A 12613-nucleotide genomic window follows, 5' to 3' on the forward strand; every position below is an offset into this window, starting at 1 on the left:
TCCTCATTCTCGTCAATTGACCTCAAACGCTTTGCTTCGCTGTCTAACTTCTACTAGTCGACCAGTTGATGGCCTCTGCTCAGGCTCCAAGCTCCTCGGGGTTGCTTGCATCGATGGAGTTCGATCCACCGCCGCCGCTCAGTGACATCACCAAAAAACCCCCCCTTTCCCTACCGCAGCCGGGCGCCCTTCCCTCTGCCTCCACCCGCTTCCGCCTGCACATGCAAAATGCCTGCCTCAGCTGTAGTCGCACGCACAGTGCAAGTGCAAGCAAGCCATCGCATCGTGCTTGCCGTCCTGTTCCACTCCTGCTCCACGTGCCCGTAGCGCGCCCCATTCCCATGCCGCTCATCCTGTTCGTCCTGTTCATGCCGTGATCTCCATCTGCTGACTCAGAGCTTCACGAGACTCACATCCAATATGCCCTCAGTTCCCTTGAGGTCTGTCACAACCTCAGCACTGACTCCATCAACACCAAGGATCATCAATGCCTCGTTCTCCTCGTTTCCGTTCGCGCCTTCGACTCTCTTCCTCTTGGCTCCAGCGTCGACACTTGCTACTTGCATGAAGCGGATGTTCACACCGTAGCGGCCCAAGACCATGCCGACACCTCCAATCTTGCCAGGCTCGTCATAGTTGTGCAGCACCAGCAGCGTGCCTTCGGGCTCGAAAGTCGCGTTGAAGCGATCCAGCCGTGAGATGTAGATACTTTGGCCCGAAACGTAGCCCTCAATCACCTGTTCGCTGCCTGGCCGGTCATCGTATGACCGGAGCGTGACGAGGCTCGAGTAGATGGCGTTCGTCCGGTCGCCGCTGTGCGTCTCGCTAATGACCACACCTCGCTCCTTGGCGATCATGTTGGCATTGACAATGTTGACATCGCGTCCGCCTGCATCACTGATCGAAGAAACGAGCCCTTTGACCAGCGCCGCCAGAAGCGGCCGCGTGTTCGAGATACCAGACAGCTCGCCATGATACACTAACTCAAACTTGCGTCCTCCCACCATGCCGCCTTTGCTGCCGACGAAATGTTGCGTGTAGAGGCCGCCCATCTTTTCGATGAGGCGGACGAATGGCTGCAGCTTCTTGTATTCCTCGGGCAGGATGAGCGGCGCGTTGACAGCTGCCGTTGGCATTCCGCCGCCGAGAATCTCGACCACCTGCGTGCACACGTCCATTGACACATTTTCTTGTGCTTCGACCGTTGATGCGCCGAGATGAGGTGTCGCAACGACCTTAGGGTGACTTGTCAACCGGGCCGCCGTTGAGTCTGCCGCGGGCGGTTCCGAAGTGAAGACGTCGAGGCCGGCACCAGCGATCCAACCTTCGTCGAGCGCCGTCAGCAGCGCGACCTCATTGTAGACTCCGCCACGAGCAACGTTGAGCACGCGGGCCGTCTTCTTCATCCTCTTGAACTCGTCTTCCTTGAGCAGGTCCAGAGTGCTCGCCATGAGTGGCGTGTGAATGGTCAAAAAGTCGACATCTGGAAGGATGGTCTGCAGATCTGGCACGAGCTCGACGTGCGCCTGTCGAGCAATATCCTTGCTGGCGTACGGGTCGACCGCCTTGACCTTCATGCCGAGCCCAATGGCCATACGTGCCACCTTCATGCCGACCTTGCCAAGGCCGATGATGCCCAGCGTCTTGTTGCCCACTTCGACACCCACGAGCTTGCCGCGCTCCCACTTGCCGTCCTTCATCGTCGTGTCTGCACGACCAACATTTCGCGCAGTGGCAAACAGAAGGGCAATCGTATGCTCGGCCGCCGCGAGGATATTGCCGGCTGGCGAGTTGACGACAATGATGCCGTGTTGGGTCGCGGCGTCGACATCAATGTTGTCAACACCAACGCCAGCTCGTGCCACCACCTTGAGTTTCTTGCCTGCCGCCAGCACATCTGCATTGACTTTTGTCTCAGACCGCACGATCAGGGCATGGTAGCCTGGGATCTCGGCAATGAGCTCTTCTGCTGACAGACCGAGCCGGTTGTCTACATCGTACTTGTCTTTGAGCAGCGCGAGGCCGTCGGGTGAGACCTTTTCGGGCACGAGGATGCGGGGCTTGTCGGCGACGAGGGAGGACACGGTCGACGTGAATTGCCCGATCGCTGAGGGAGCCATTTTCGGTATCGGTAGAGTTATGGTATGCACGGTCAAAGTAGATTCAATTGGTATCACGGACAGACACGGTTGACAGGATGGATGCGGGGGACGGGATGGAGCTGATGAGGGAAGTATAACCAAGAGGCAACAAAGCAGGACGCCGCAGGTGCGACCGCCAGAGCTTTTAAGGTCCGTCCATCTTGCGTTTTGTGAGCGCTCAGTCCAGCTCAGCTTAGAGAGCCGCCATCAGCTCATTTCCAACCCATAATACTGGCAGAAAATACTTGCAGCTCGGGCTTCTCTCGACCTTTGGGGGAAATCAGCATGCAGCTGTCCCTCGTCCAAGCTCCCGTCGCGAATGGCCTCCCACGCGTTTCGACTAGGCACACGTCGCAAGCCACTAATGCGATTTACACATCACCACCTGCGGCTCCCAGGGCTGCGTCATTCAGCCTATGGCCTTTCTCTCTTGGACGATCTCACAGTTTACGCTACGCCCTTCTGTCAGCCCGCGCAACCCCCTCACCTGACGTACGATATAAACCTTTTTGTCGCGTTTCCCCCCACGTTTGAGCTAATGCAGCCCGATCTGCCGTCCCCCGCATTTTGACTGGTGGGACCTCGATAGGGTCGGCGGAGCGCGGGGGTGACGGGGTGGTCTCAGGTTCTGGAATGCGCGGGGTTTATTGGGTGGTTATGGTGACTGGGATGTTCTCCGTCAATGGGGGAGCATCCTGGACAGCTTTGTTTCCGTGAAGGGTGAGATGCGTTAGGCAGCTTGTGTGCAGCTGTACTGGATAGGGGCAAGCATTCAGCGACACAGGCGATGGATTGGTTTGTTGTTTATGCGTCTCATCGAGTACGATCCTTCTGCTGTTTCACTCACGTTTAGGAGGTGACCATGCTGCGGTTTCTCGGTTCTCGGCATCACTTGCTGATCCTTGGGACATCATACGCCTCGATCAACAGGCGTCTAAGGGAACTCGCGACAGAAGATGCTCCATTTCTACGTGGATGATGTCGTTGAAGGGCGTCTGGATGCTTGGAGCTGAAGTGAACCTCTACTGTGTCTCCGAGTGTACGCTTGTTCAACGCAAGAGAATCAGAGGGCGCCAATGGGCCTGCCACGATTGCGAGAAGAAACCTGTCATGCCGTGCACGGCAGCTCCGTGGTCATCGCTGTGTCGAATCAAGTGACACGATTTGTGTCGTCGAGAGGACAAGAAGATGGCCGCGAACCCGCAATGGAAGTTCGTCAATCTAGGTCGTTCTGAGAGGCAACGTTCTGAGATGCTGCTTGCTTCTCAAGCTTCTTAAAAAGGCTCCTGTCCTTCGTGGTGTAGTCTTTTCAGCAGATCTCCTGCCCCCACTGTCACGTTCACACATGTAATACCCACTCTGACTTCTACTCTTTACGAACACATTGAATTCAGAATGAAGGTTGCCACTGCTCTCTCACAGATTCTTTGCTTGGGAACAGTGTGGGCCCTGAAAGGCAAATTCAGCTTCTACAATGCGGGGTTGGACATTGGAACCATCCAGGGCAAGTCCAGGTCGTATGTCTACATTGGCGCCAATTCTTTGATCGTAAGTCGACTAAGCATCAACGAGACTCCCCTGGGTTGTGTTGTGTGGCATCTAACCGAGGATGTTGACTAGGATGATGAAGATGGGACGCCTGTGGTGGGGCAGAACGTTTCGTTCACAGGCACGCGGGTGCTCAACACCTGGATTGCCACGGACGTGGACCTTCTCGGCTGAGACGTTGGCTTGCTACGATTATGGTGCTGCTCAGATGTTGCCCTTGATTGGGTAATAGTTTCCAGGGGTGGCCGGTTATGGACCAGGTAGAGACGTACCTTTGGCGCTATAGTCTGGCCATGTTCATCCTGGAATGTTCGTGGTTCTACAGACGGTGACGCTTTTGGTGCTTCTGTATCAGTACTACCCTAGTGCAGATTCTCAATCTCTTGATAACGAGGACAAACAACTTGTGTCCCAAATGCAGACCTTTATCGTTCAGAACGATCCTCAAAGCTCCCTGAGGCGTGCTAAAGATCTTCAGGGACGGATATCAACGTCGAACCGGGAAAATCTCCAGTTCATCACGCCCTACGTAATCTGGCTTGTCTTCCAGTACGCAGACATAGATTAGGCGGAATCAGGACTACTGTGATGACAGCGCAGCGTATTTACAATTGCTACACATGAATAGTTCGGACGGAAACATGCTTCGTGTCATCCGATGCTACCATGGAACCACCAGCACCCGGCAGTGAGCGCACTCTATGATGTTGAATCAGGTAGATGAGGTGAACGAATGAGGTATGTATCTTGGACATTGAGGCCTGTGGGACTTGTCAGTCAATTCCGAACCTACATTCGTGGTCCATCTCTACTCTGGCGAGAGGTTCATGTCTACAGAATGAGTCATAAGTCACATGGTTTGGTGCCAGTGTTGCTCGCGCGATCTGGGAGTTGTATCGTGTACCAGAGGCAGACAAGTTTGTGCCGCTAGACTAACGCATCTAGCCTGTTCTTCCCACGCTTATTGTGCAATATACAAACGCACCCATGTGCCAGGGAGACATTGGCCATGTCACCAAACGTCAAGCCCATTATTCTTCTATCAGCAGGTTCTCGGTCCTTTGGCGTACATATAGCTCCGGTGGACAGCTTTTGCCCCTGCTTCAATACATCCAGCCACACCCTGGTCGACTCATTAAGCCCACCAAAAACCACCATGAAGCTCTCTACTACTCTACTGTGCGCATTCTGCCTCGCAGGCGTGTCCGCTCTGGAAGACGGAAAGCTCATTGATGGCGTATTCACTGCCTACGACGATATCCTTCAGTTGGGCAGCATCACCAGCGTAGATAAGCGCAGTTTTCTGTTCCCCAACCTCAATTCTCTGATTGTAAGTCTACGCGATTGGTTTGCATTATGTTTGCCCACCACTGACACTGGTATTTTACCAGCCTAAGGAAGATCTGCTGCCTCGCGTGGGGAGAAAGGTCAAGTTTCGGTCCGGTTTGCTAAGCGGCTTGATCCCGATTGCTGTTGACGTGGATATCCTCTGACGTACAACCTCCCTTTGCAGGCTTTCAGGCTTGGGGATGAGATTTTCAATCAATAAATCTCAATGCATGTTGAGGGATGATGACTGTACCGATCAGAAGTACTGTGTCAGTTAATACATCTGAAGTTAATGTAGCCCAGTGGAGAAGCAACATTACTGGCTACTCCGTTAAATGCCTCTGGTGACACTCATTCCTCCAGCTGACGTTCTTAGCGGTGGTCTTCCGCAAATACACCTCCTCCATAGATGGCGCGTCGCCAATACAAGGACAACGTGAAGCTTGTTGCGCTTGTCGTGAAGCTTGCCTGCGGTAGAGAGCTAGCATAGACTCCTGATCGTGGAAGACAGAGCACTGACCCCCTACCGGCCGGCCGGTTATTCCCACTTTGGCCATCTCTACGGATGTTATTCACATTAGGCCGCAAAGGCTCCCGTAGTGATTTCTCAGGGACTGAGTATTCGCGGTGCTGCCTGGCTGAGTGCCAGACTTTGCGGAACGTCAAACCTAGAGCTGACGCATTCTTCAACCTATCGGCGGGTGCGGGTTGTCTGTCCACAGGTTCGGCGAATCTTCAAAGCCAGGGAAAGGGCCAAAGGCCTGAGGCATTTGTCAGCTACATTTGTGTTTTACAACAATATCATAAAAACGTCTTGCATACCGAGGAGTCGAGATCCAGCCAGTCCGTTGTCTGCCATCCGTCTAACAAGTCCACGCCCCCAAATCCTGCGTCACCCTCGGACACAAACATCTGTTGACCAGCTTGTTCGTCCGTGTTTAGTTCGCCCACATTAGCCATTGCGGCGATCGTGCCCGTGTTTCTGCTTGGATGTTGCTCGGGCTGCTGAGGATGAGCATCAGTAGCTGGCTGCGCTAGTCTCGGGGCGCGCGCCAGTTGCCGTTGAGCCTCCTGTCGCAGCTCCTCGATGATGACGCTGTACCTGCGGCTCGGGCTGTCTGGTGCGGTTGCCCGGGCCAGGTGATTTTGACAACGCTCTGCTAGCTCGATCAGAGGGCGTAGCCCGTGGTCATCCTCCGGTGCGGCACGGCTCTGTTGTATTTCCCAGACATACACCACGGCTAGAGCACAAAACGTCACATAGGGTGTCCACCATAACGCATGGAAAAGCGTTCCATCTGTGGCCATTGTGTCGACCGTCTCAAGCGCGGTCTTGGCCGCGTTAATGCACTCCGCGACGCTGTCCTCCAGCGGCGTAGGCTGTCCTTCGCCGTTGTTTCCTGGCGTCCCAAGAATGAAGGGTCGATTGACATGCATAATTGCGTGACAGTACGCAAGCTTGAGCGCCGTAGCTTGGCGTCTGAATGATGGGATGAGAGACATGGGGCGCAGCGTGCCAAGGTGATATGGGAGCGACTCGCGCCACTGGTGAAGTTCACGACTGAACTTGTGGGCGGACTCCAGCCGCTCCTGTTTTGATGTCTTCTTGATCGAGTAGACTTCTCTCGAGACGCGGTCTATCAATTGAGCGAGTTTCGCATGGCAGATGAGAGAATCTACTTGGCAGTCCATCTTTGGCTCGTGTGCTGCCCGACCCTGCGGGGTCATGTCCTCGTCGTTGACTTCGTCGGGAAAGTCCTGGTCAATATCGTCGTCGTGGTAGAGCCTCGGACGACCGAAAACAACAGCTAAATACTTGTCAATCGTGTATGCCACCCAGAATGTTCGTTTACGACACTGGGAGGCGATATAGTCGAAACTGGTTGACCTTGGGCCGCTCGTTCCACGTTTTCCGCCGGACCGTCGATGAAGGCCTAGAGCTGAGACGATGGGCAGCGTGCTGCCGAATATGTACCAGGCTTGATTCATACGCGCAGACTGCAGGAGATATAACACTTGTAATAGCCTTGCCTGTACCGAGTCCAAGCTTGGTCGACCGACTTCATTGTCCGTCAGATTTGACGCGGCGCAAAAAAGTGAATCACTTCTCTGTAGGACGACAAATCCACCATCGGCTGCGAGCGAAGCCACATCGTTGATTTGTATTTGGCGCAGAGTGACAATGGCTAAAATGTTCAGTACAACAGCCGCCTTTGCATGCCCAATGCCGTAATACAGCGGCAGATCGGCCTGTCGATTTGCCAGAACAGCAGTGAACCACCTCGTTACATAGCCTTGGTGCAAGCAGCGGTACGTAACAACGCAGACATCGAAGTAGTACTGCAGCATTTCCATAGCAGTCGCATGGTCCGGGATGATGAGTATATCTCCTGCATGAACGGCAAAGGGTTTATCGCCAGCTGATATCATGCTTTGATGGTGCTCTGTGTTGTTGGGCACTTGAGGAGCAATACCCGCCGTGTATTTTTGTGACGAGAGTCTCTTCCATGCCCGGTGAAGAAAGGTCAAGCTTGAAGTTGGATCGAGGTATTGGCCTTCAATTTCAGCACTCTCTAGCTCAGGAGAGGCACGTGAGGTCGATACGTTCCCATCACCATTTCCTTGATTTGTGGTTGACAATCCTAGGCTTAGCAGGTCAGGGTCCATCGTACTGACCCCCTCATGAGATCCATGGAGTGATGAATGTCTTGGGACAGATGTCAGCACGAAGTGTTTCAACGCTTCATTGCCGTATTGTATGCAAGGATGGCAATTTCCAGGCAATCCAGGACAATTGGATCTCGAACACTAGGGATTGCGCGCTAGACGTACGTAGATTCTGAGTTCCTGGATATCAATCTTTCAATGGCTTCTGGCAGTAACCCGGGTTCTCGTGGTGGCACCTCTGGGCGAGGTTGAGGGGTTGGCGGTCTACCACGACGATACGTCGCATCGTATACACAAGAGAGCTTTCGCTTGATGCAGCCGTCGCACGGAAGAGTACCGGAGCACTTGAGCTTCTTCGTCTTACAGAAGTCGCAGGCTCGACTAATCTTCTTTGACTTGCGCCGATTTTCGGGCTCAAGTGAAGGCGCTTCCCCGGGAGAAGTGCCCGACGCTGGCTGGCCTCGTTTCCTAGACGATGATGCGTTCGATATTGCACTTGTTGGCGAATCATTAGATGTCCCGGATGCGCCTCGAACGGACCCGTTTCCAAGATTCCTACGGTTGGTAGCCGAAACGCCTGCCATGTTGGGATGGCAGCCAGGTTCGGGTCCGGATTCTCAGTGTGGCAAAACCCTGGACGGCCCACAATCGGCCCCGACACAAGGGCCGCACCCTGATCGTCGTACCAGATCGTTGATCCAGTGTCGCCCTGTCGTCCGGGGTTTGGATGTTGAACTGGCTGAATCTGGGGAAGGAGGCCGGAAAAACAGACGCAGGGTAACAAAGAAGACGGGGATGGCGGACTTTCAACCGATACGATGAGGTTGATCTAGCACTAAAACACGTGATTAGGCAGGCGAATTCCGGATTAAGAACCATATAGTTTCCGGACATACACGAATCCGACCTGGGTCCACTCCACTGATATGGCACATATTGAATAATGCACATTTACCAATGTTCCCAGAACTGCCATCTTGACGTTGCGCAAGTTTGTTATACTTACCTTCTCCGTTCAACCAATTACTGTTGAATCGGCACAGCCTGCAGGAACACGCCATGTGCTTTGATTACGTCTGGTTTCATCGACACCACGTGATGTGTTTCTGTGTTCCGCGCTGTTCGATCATTCCATCCAAGTATCTGCCTCAGCCCGTGTATCATGACAAAGTGTCAAAGCAGCTGAATTGACTGAGTGGAGAAATATTCCTCAGGCGTAAACTGCAGGACTTTTAGGTAAGGATCTCGAATACATGTGAATTTGAGCCCTCCACAACTCTTATTTACGATTATCTTATCTTGCGCCCAATGGCTGTGAAATTAACTATATACCATGACTCCTAAATAGCTACAAAGCATACTTGAATAGGGGGCTCTTCTCACCCATCTTGTCAAGCTCCTCGTCGCTATAAGTCCGCCGGACTTCGTCCTCGTCTAGCAGCTCCTTCTTTTTGTTAAGACGTCTCAGCGAGAATTCAAGAACAGTTCCTGCAATGATACCAGCAGATGCGAAGCCAAAGGATGTCCCAAACCCAGTAGGATATCGCGGAGCCTCCCTGTCGAGATAAATGTAGCTGCCAATAAGCCCTCCAATATTGCCTACACAAACAAGGAAGCCAATGCTGATGGCGCGCTTCTGAGGGCTTGGACAGTTGGCGACATTCCACGCGTTGACAGCAGGAAGAATGGGATACATCCTGCGCAAAATTAGTTCATGAGCGTCAGTGACGAGGACTGGAGTACTCACCCAGCACAAGCAAGACAAACAGCAAAATAGCATGCGCCAATGTTGTCATTGATATCACCACTTTTCGTGAACAGGATGCTGAATGCTACGATGAGGGACAACTGAGGCGCAACAAGAAAGGGATACCGCCACGAGTACCGATCAGCAAAGACGGAGAAGACATAGGCAGACACTGCGCCAATGGCATACGGTGGAATGGTCATAAGTTGGGCGTCGCTGGAAGTGTAGCCCATATTCTTGATGATCTGGGGCATGGTGAACTTCATGGCGTAGTTGGGGACAGCGTTTGACCAGTTGGCAAAGATCAGAAGCCACATCTTCCAGTCAAAAACGACCGAATAGAAGGCGTGCTTATCAAAGTGCTTGTCGCGGAACTCGTCTGGACGCACGACGCGGCGGGCTGCTTGGCGGAGCTCGAGAAACCGTTTCTCATCGGCGTCGAGCCACTTGGATAGTGCGGGAGAGTCGACCAAAAGGAAAAAGCACATAATTCCGATGACAACAGTGGCAATACCCTCAATGATGAAGATCTGATAATGTCAGAAATTTGGCTCGTTTTTGGGAACGATGAAGCATACCCATCTCCAGCCCTCGAGGCCTGCTACACCATCCATCTTCGCGATGGAAAATGCTAGAAGTCCCGAAAACGCACCGCCAGATGCTGCTGAAGTATACAGTATCGCAATACGGGTTTGTGTCTCGTTTGGGAGGTACCATTTGGAGATGATCAGAATAGCTCCAGGTAAGAATCCGGCCCTGTTTTTGAAAGTCAGCGGCTATCCTACTATCGGATGAGCAGCAAACATGAGGAACAAGACATACTCAAACAGTCCAAGGAAAAATCGTATGGCTATGAGCCCCCCAAAATTTTGAACAACTCCTGTCAAAGTCATGATTACTCCCCAGACAGTGACAATTCCTCCCATGTAGAGCGACGGCCGTTTGAACATGTGGAGGATCATGTTGCTGGGCACCTCGGCCAGAACGAAGGGAATGAAGAAGATAGACACCGCGACATTGTAATCGATGTTGCTCATATTGAGAGTCTTCGGCAAGCCCTCTATTTTGGCATTTCCGATGTTCGTCTTATCAAGATACGCCATAAGGTACAATAGTACTAGCATGGGCACAAGACGTAACTATAGCAAGACGTCAGTTCGAGAGGTAGAGTATATGGTGGTGAGTAGAGGAAGATGCGACTCACGTCCACTTTTCGAACTGCCTTCTTCTTTTGCTCATCGGAAAAGCTGGCGAGGAACTCAACATCTTCAGGGCTCATACCTCCACGATGTTGAAACTCGGTATGCATGACGGTGTCCTTCTCGGGTGGGATATTTTCGGCATCCGAACGAACAGAGAGCTTCCGATCCGCAGTAGTCGCCATGACAACTCTCAAGTGATTTAAAACCTGTTGAATAAAAAGATAATTGTGACGCGGTGCGAGCGTGGCAACTCATGTGTTTTGCCTTGTCGTTATATTGGTGAACAAAGTCAGCTTCGGTTGACGCCGACTGCTTCGACTTTATACAACAACATGCCAACAACCTGCAGCAAGTAAGTCTACCTGAGACCTTGAACAAGGTACTCGCCTGGCATTGATCTGTCTGGAGAACCTGGAGTGGTATGGGGAAAGTTTTCCCCAGAAAATTTAGTCCGGGGTAGCAGAATCTGCCGATCTTCCGGACTTGGGCTCGGAAAACGGTTTCGACCATTCTAGCCGCAACGCTAGGCCTGTTGGTAAGCTAGCGCAATTTGACTTATTATTGATTTGACCGGCTCTCAGTTTCCAATAGTCCGAGTAACACTAGGGTCAGAGTCCGGATTTTCTTCTCGGATTACTTAACTCTGATCGGGCTCGGTCCGGAAACTGGTTTCTGTCACTACAACGTCCAGGGGCTCACCCAATCTGGGGCTCCGGTTGATATCCCATTGAGGTTTCCCGCGTGGGCTTCGAACATGAGTTTCGGAGCCCGGCAGATGGTTCGCGACTTCGGCTTTCGCTCGAGCGCGACAAGACATTTAGTCTTCGCTTCTGAGGTTGAGCCGATGGACGCGATGACGCCGTGAAAGCCATCTATATAAGCAGAAAACGTTCAACTGATGAAACAGATCAAGCCCTCTTCTTCTCACAGCAAAACCACTCTATCATCACTATCTTCCTACTCTACATTCTTCACATTTTTAAGCTTAATACGAAAGCTGTTTCCAATCCATCAGCAGCATATCAATCGCAATGGGCTCTGTTCCTCAAGTCGGCTTTGACGTCCGTGGCCTCACACCGGCCCCCGTCACACCCTTCACCAAGGAAGGCGCAGTAGACTATGAAGCTATTCAACGTCTCGGTTCCTGGTTGGGAAGCATCCCCGGCGTAAAGGGTCTCGTTGTCCTCGGGCACGCCGGTGAGGGGACATTCCTCACCCAAGATGAGCAGCTCGAAGTCATCCGCGCCTTCCACAAGTCTGTCGGAGGTCGTGTTCCAATCATCGCGGGCATCACTGGCGAGGGTACTGAGGTTGCTGCCCTCGAGGCCAAGCGCGCCAAGGAGGCCGGCGCCGCCGCCGGTCTGCTGTATCCGTCTCACGGCTGGCTCCGCTTCGGCTACCAGCCCGGCGCGCCGCAAGACCGTTACAAGCGGGTTTACGAGGTCAGCCAGCTCCCTCTGATTCTTTTCCAGTATCCCGACAACACAAAGGCCACATACAACCTGCAAACCATGCTTGACATCTCCGCACAGCCGGGCGTCTTTGCCATGAAGAACGGCGTCCGCAACATGCGCCGGTGGGACAGCGAGATCCCCGTCATTCGCAAGCAGCGTCCGGGTCTACAAATACTGACTTGCCACGACGAATACCTCCTTCACACCGTCTTCGATGTGGATGGTATGCTCGTCGGATACGGAAATATTGCCCCTGAGGCGCTCCTGGAGATGATCGCTGCCGGCCAGGCCAGGGACTACAAGAAGGCACGAGCTATCCATGACCAGCTTCTCCCTGTCACCAAGGCCGTCTACCATCGGGGCTCGCACATGGAGGGTACCGTTGCGCTGAAGCACGCGCTTGTTGCTCGAGGAATCTTGGACCATGCCACGGTGCGTTCACCACTACTGCCACTCGAGGATGGTGCCGAGAAGGAGATCCACGCTGCTATCCAGGCGGCTGCGCTGCCTCGCGTGGCGTGAGTT

General features: G+C 53.1%; 6 protein-coding genes across 6 annotated transcripts; 3 read left to right on the forward strand and 3 right to left on the reverse strand.

Annotated features, from left to right (window-relative positions):
- Positions 1 to 392: 392 nt before the first annotated feature.
- On the reverse strand, positions 393 to 2120 carry D7B24_004799 (uncharacterized protein; the record flags this gene model as incomplete). Its single annotated transcript, XM_028638964.1, has 1 exon — positions 393 to 2120. The coding sequence occupies one exon, from the start codon at positions 2118 to 2120 to the stop codon at positions 393 to 395; it is 1728 nt and encodes a 575-aa protein (XP_028496505.1).
- Positions 2121 to 3536: 1416 nt separating this feature from the next.
- D7B24_004800 (uncharacterized protein) lies at positions 3537 to 3863 on the forward strand (the record flags this gene model as incomplete). Its single annotated transcript, XM_028638965.1, has 2 exons — positions 3537 to 3689; positions 3762 to 3863. The coding sequence occupies 2 exons, from the start codon at positions 3537 to 3539 to the stop codon at positions 3861 to 3863; spliced, it is 255 nt and encodes an 84-aa protein (XP_028496506.1).
- Positions 3864 to 4845: 982 nt separating this feature from the next.
- D7B24_004801 (uncharacterized protein) lies at positions 4846 to 5182 on the forward strand (the record flags this gene model as incomplete). Its single annotated transcript, XM_028638966.1, has 2 exons — positions 4846 to 5019; positions 5081 to 5182. 2 exons carry the CDS (start codon positions 4846 to 4848, stop codon positions 5180 to 5182), a joined length of 276 nt encoding a protein of 91 aa, XP_028496507.1.
- A 522-nt stretch (positions 5183 to 5704) lies between these two features.
- D7B24_004802 (uncharacterized protein) lies at positions 5705 to 7007 on the reverse strand (the record flags this gene model as incomplete). The annotated part of the gene is made up of 2 exons (XM_028638967.1): positions 5705 to 5779; positions 5841 to 7007. 2 exons carry the CDS (start codon positions 7005 to 7007, stop codon positions 5705 to 5707), a joined length of 1242 nt encoding a protein of 413 aa, XP_028496508.1.
- A 2026-nt stretch (positions 7008 to 9033) lies between these two features.
- D7B24_004803 (uncharacterized protein) lies at positions 9034 to 10816 on the reverse strand (the record flags this gene model as incomplete). The annotated part of the gene is made up of 5 exons (XM_028638968.1): positions 9034 to 9382; positions 9433 to 9962; positions 10011 to 10188; positions 10255 to 10571; positions 10637 to 10816. The coding sequence occupies 5 exons, from the start codon at positions 10814 to 10816 to the stop codon at positions 9034 to 9036; spliced, it is 1554 nt and encodes a 517-aa protein (XP_028496509.1).
- An 849-nt stretch (positions 10817 to 11665) lies between these two features.
- On the forward strand, positions 11666 to 12610 carry D7B24_004804 (uncharacterized protein; the record flags this gene model as incomplete). The annotated part of the gene is made up of 1 exon (XM_028638969.1): positions 11666 to 12610. The coding sequence occupies one exon, from the start codon at positions 11666 to 11668 to the stop codon at positions 12608 to 12610; it is 945 nt and encodes a 314-aa protein (XP_028496510.1).
- Positions 12611 to 12613: the final 3 nt, after the last annotated feature.

Source organism: Verticillium nonalfalfae (assembly GCF_003724135.2).
Source record: "Verticillium nonalfalfae strain VnAa140/NRRL 66861 chromosome Unknown scaffold_28, whole genome shotgun sequence".
NCBI lineage: Eukaryota > Fungi > Ascomycota > Sordariomycetes > Glomerellales > Plectosphaerellaceae > Verticillium > Verticillium nonalfalfae.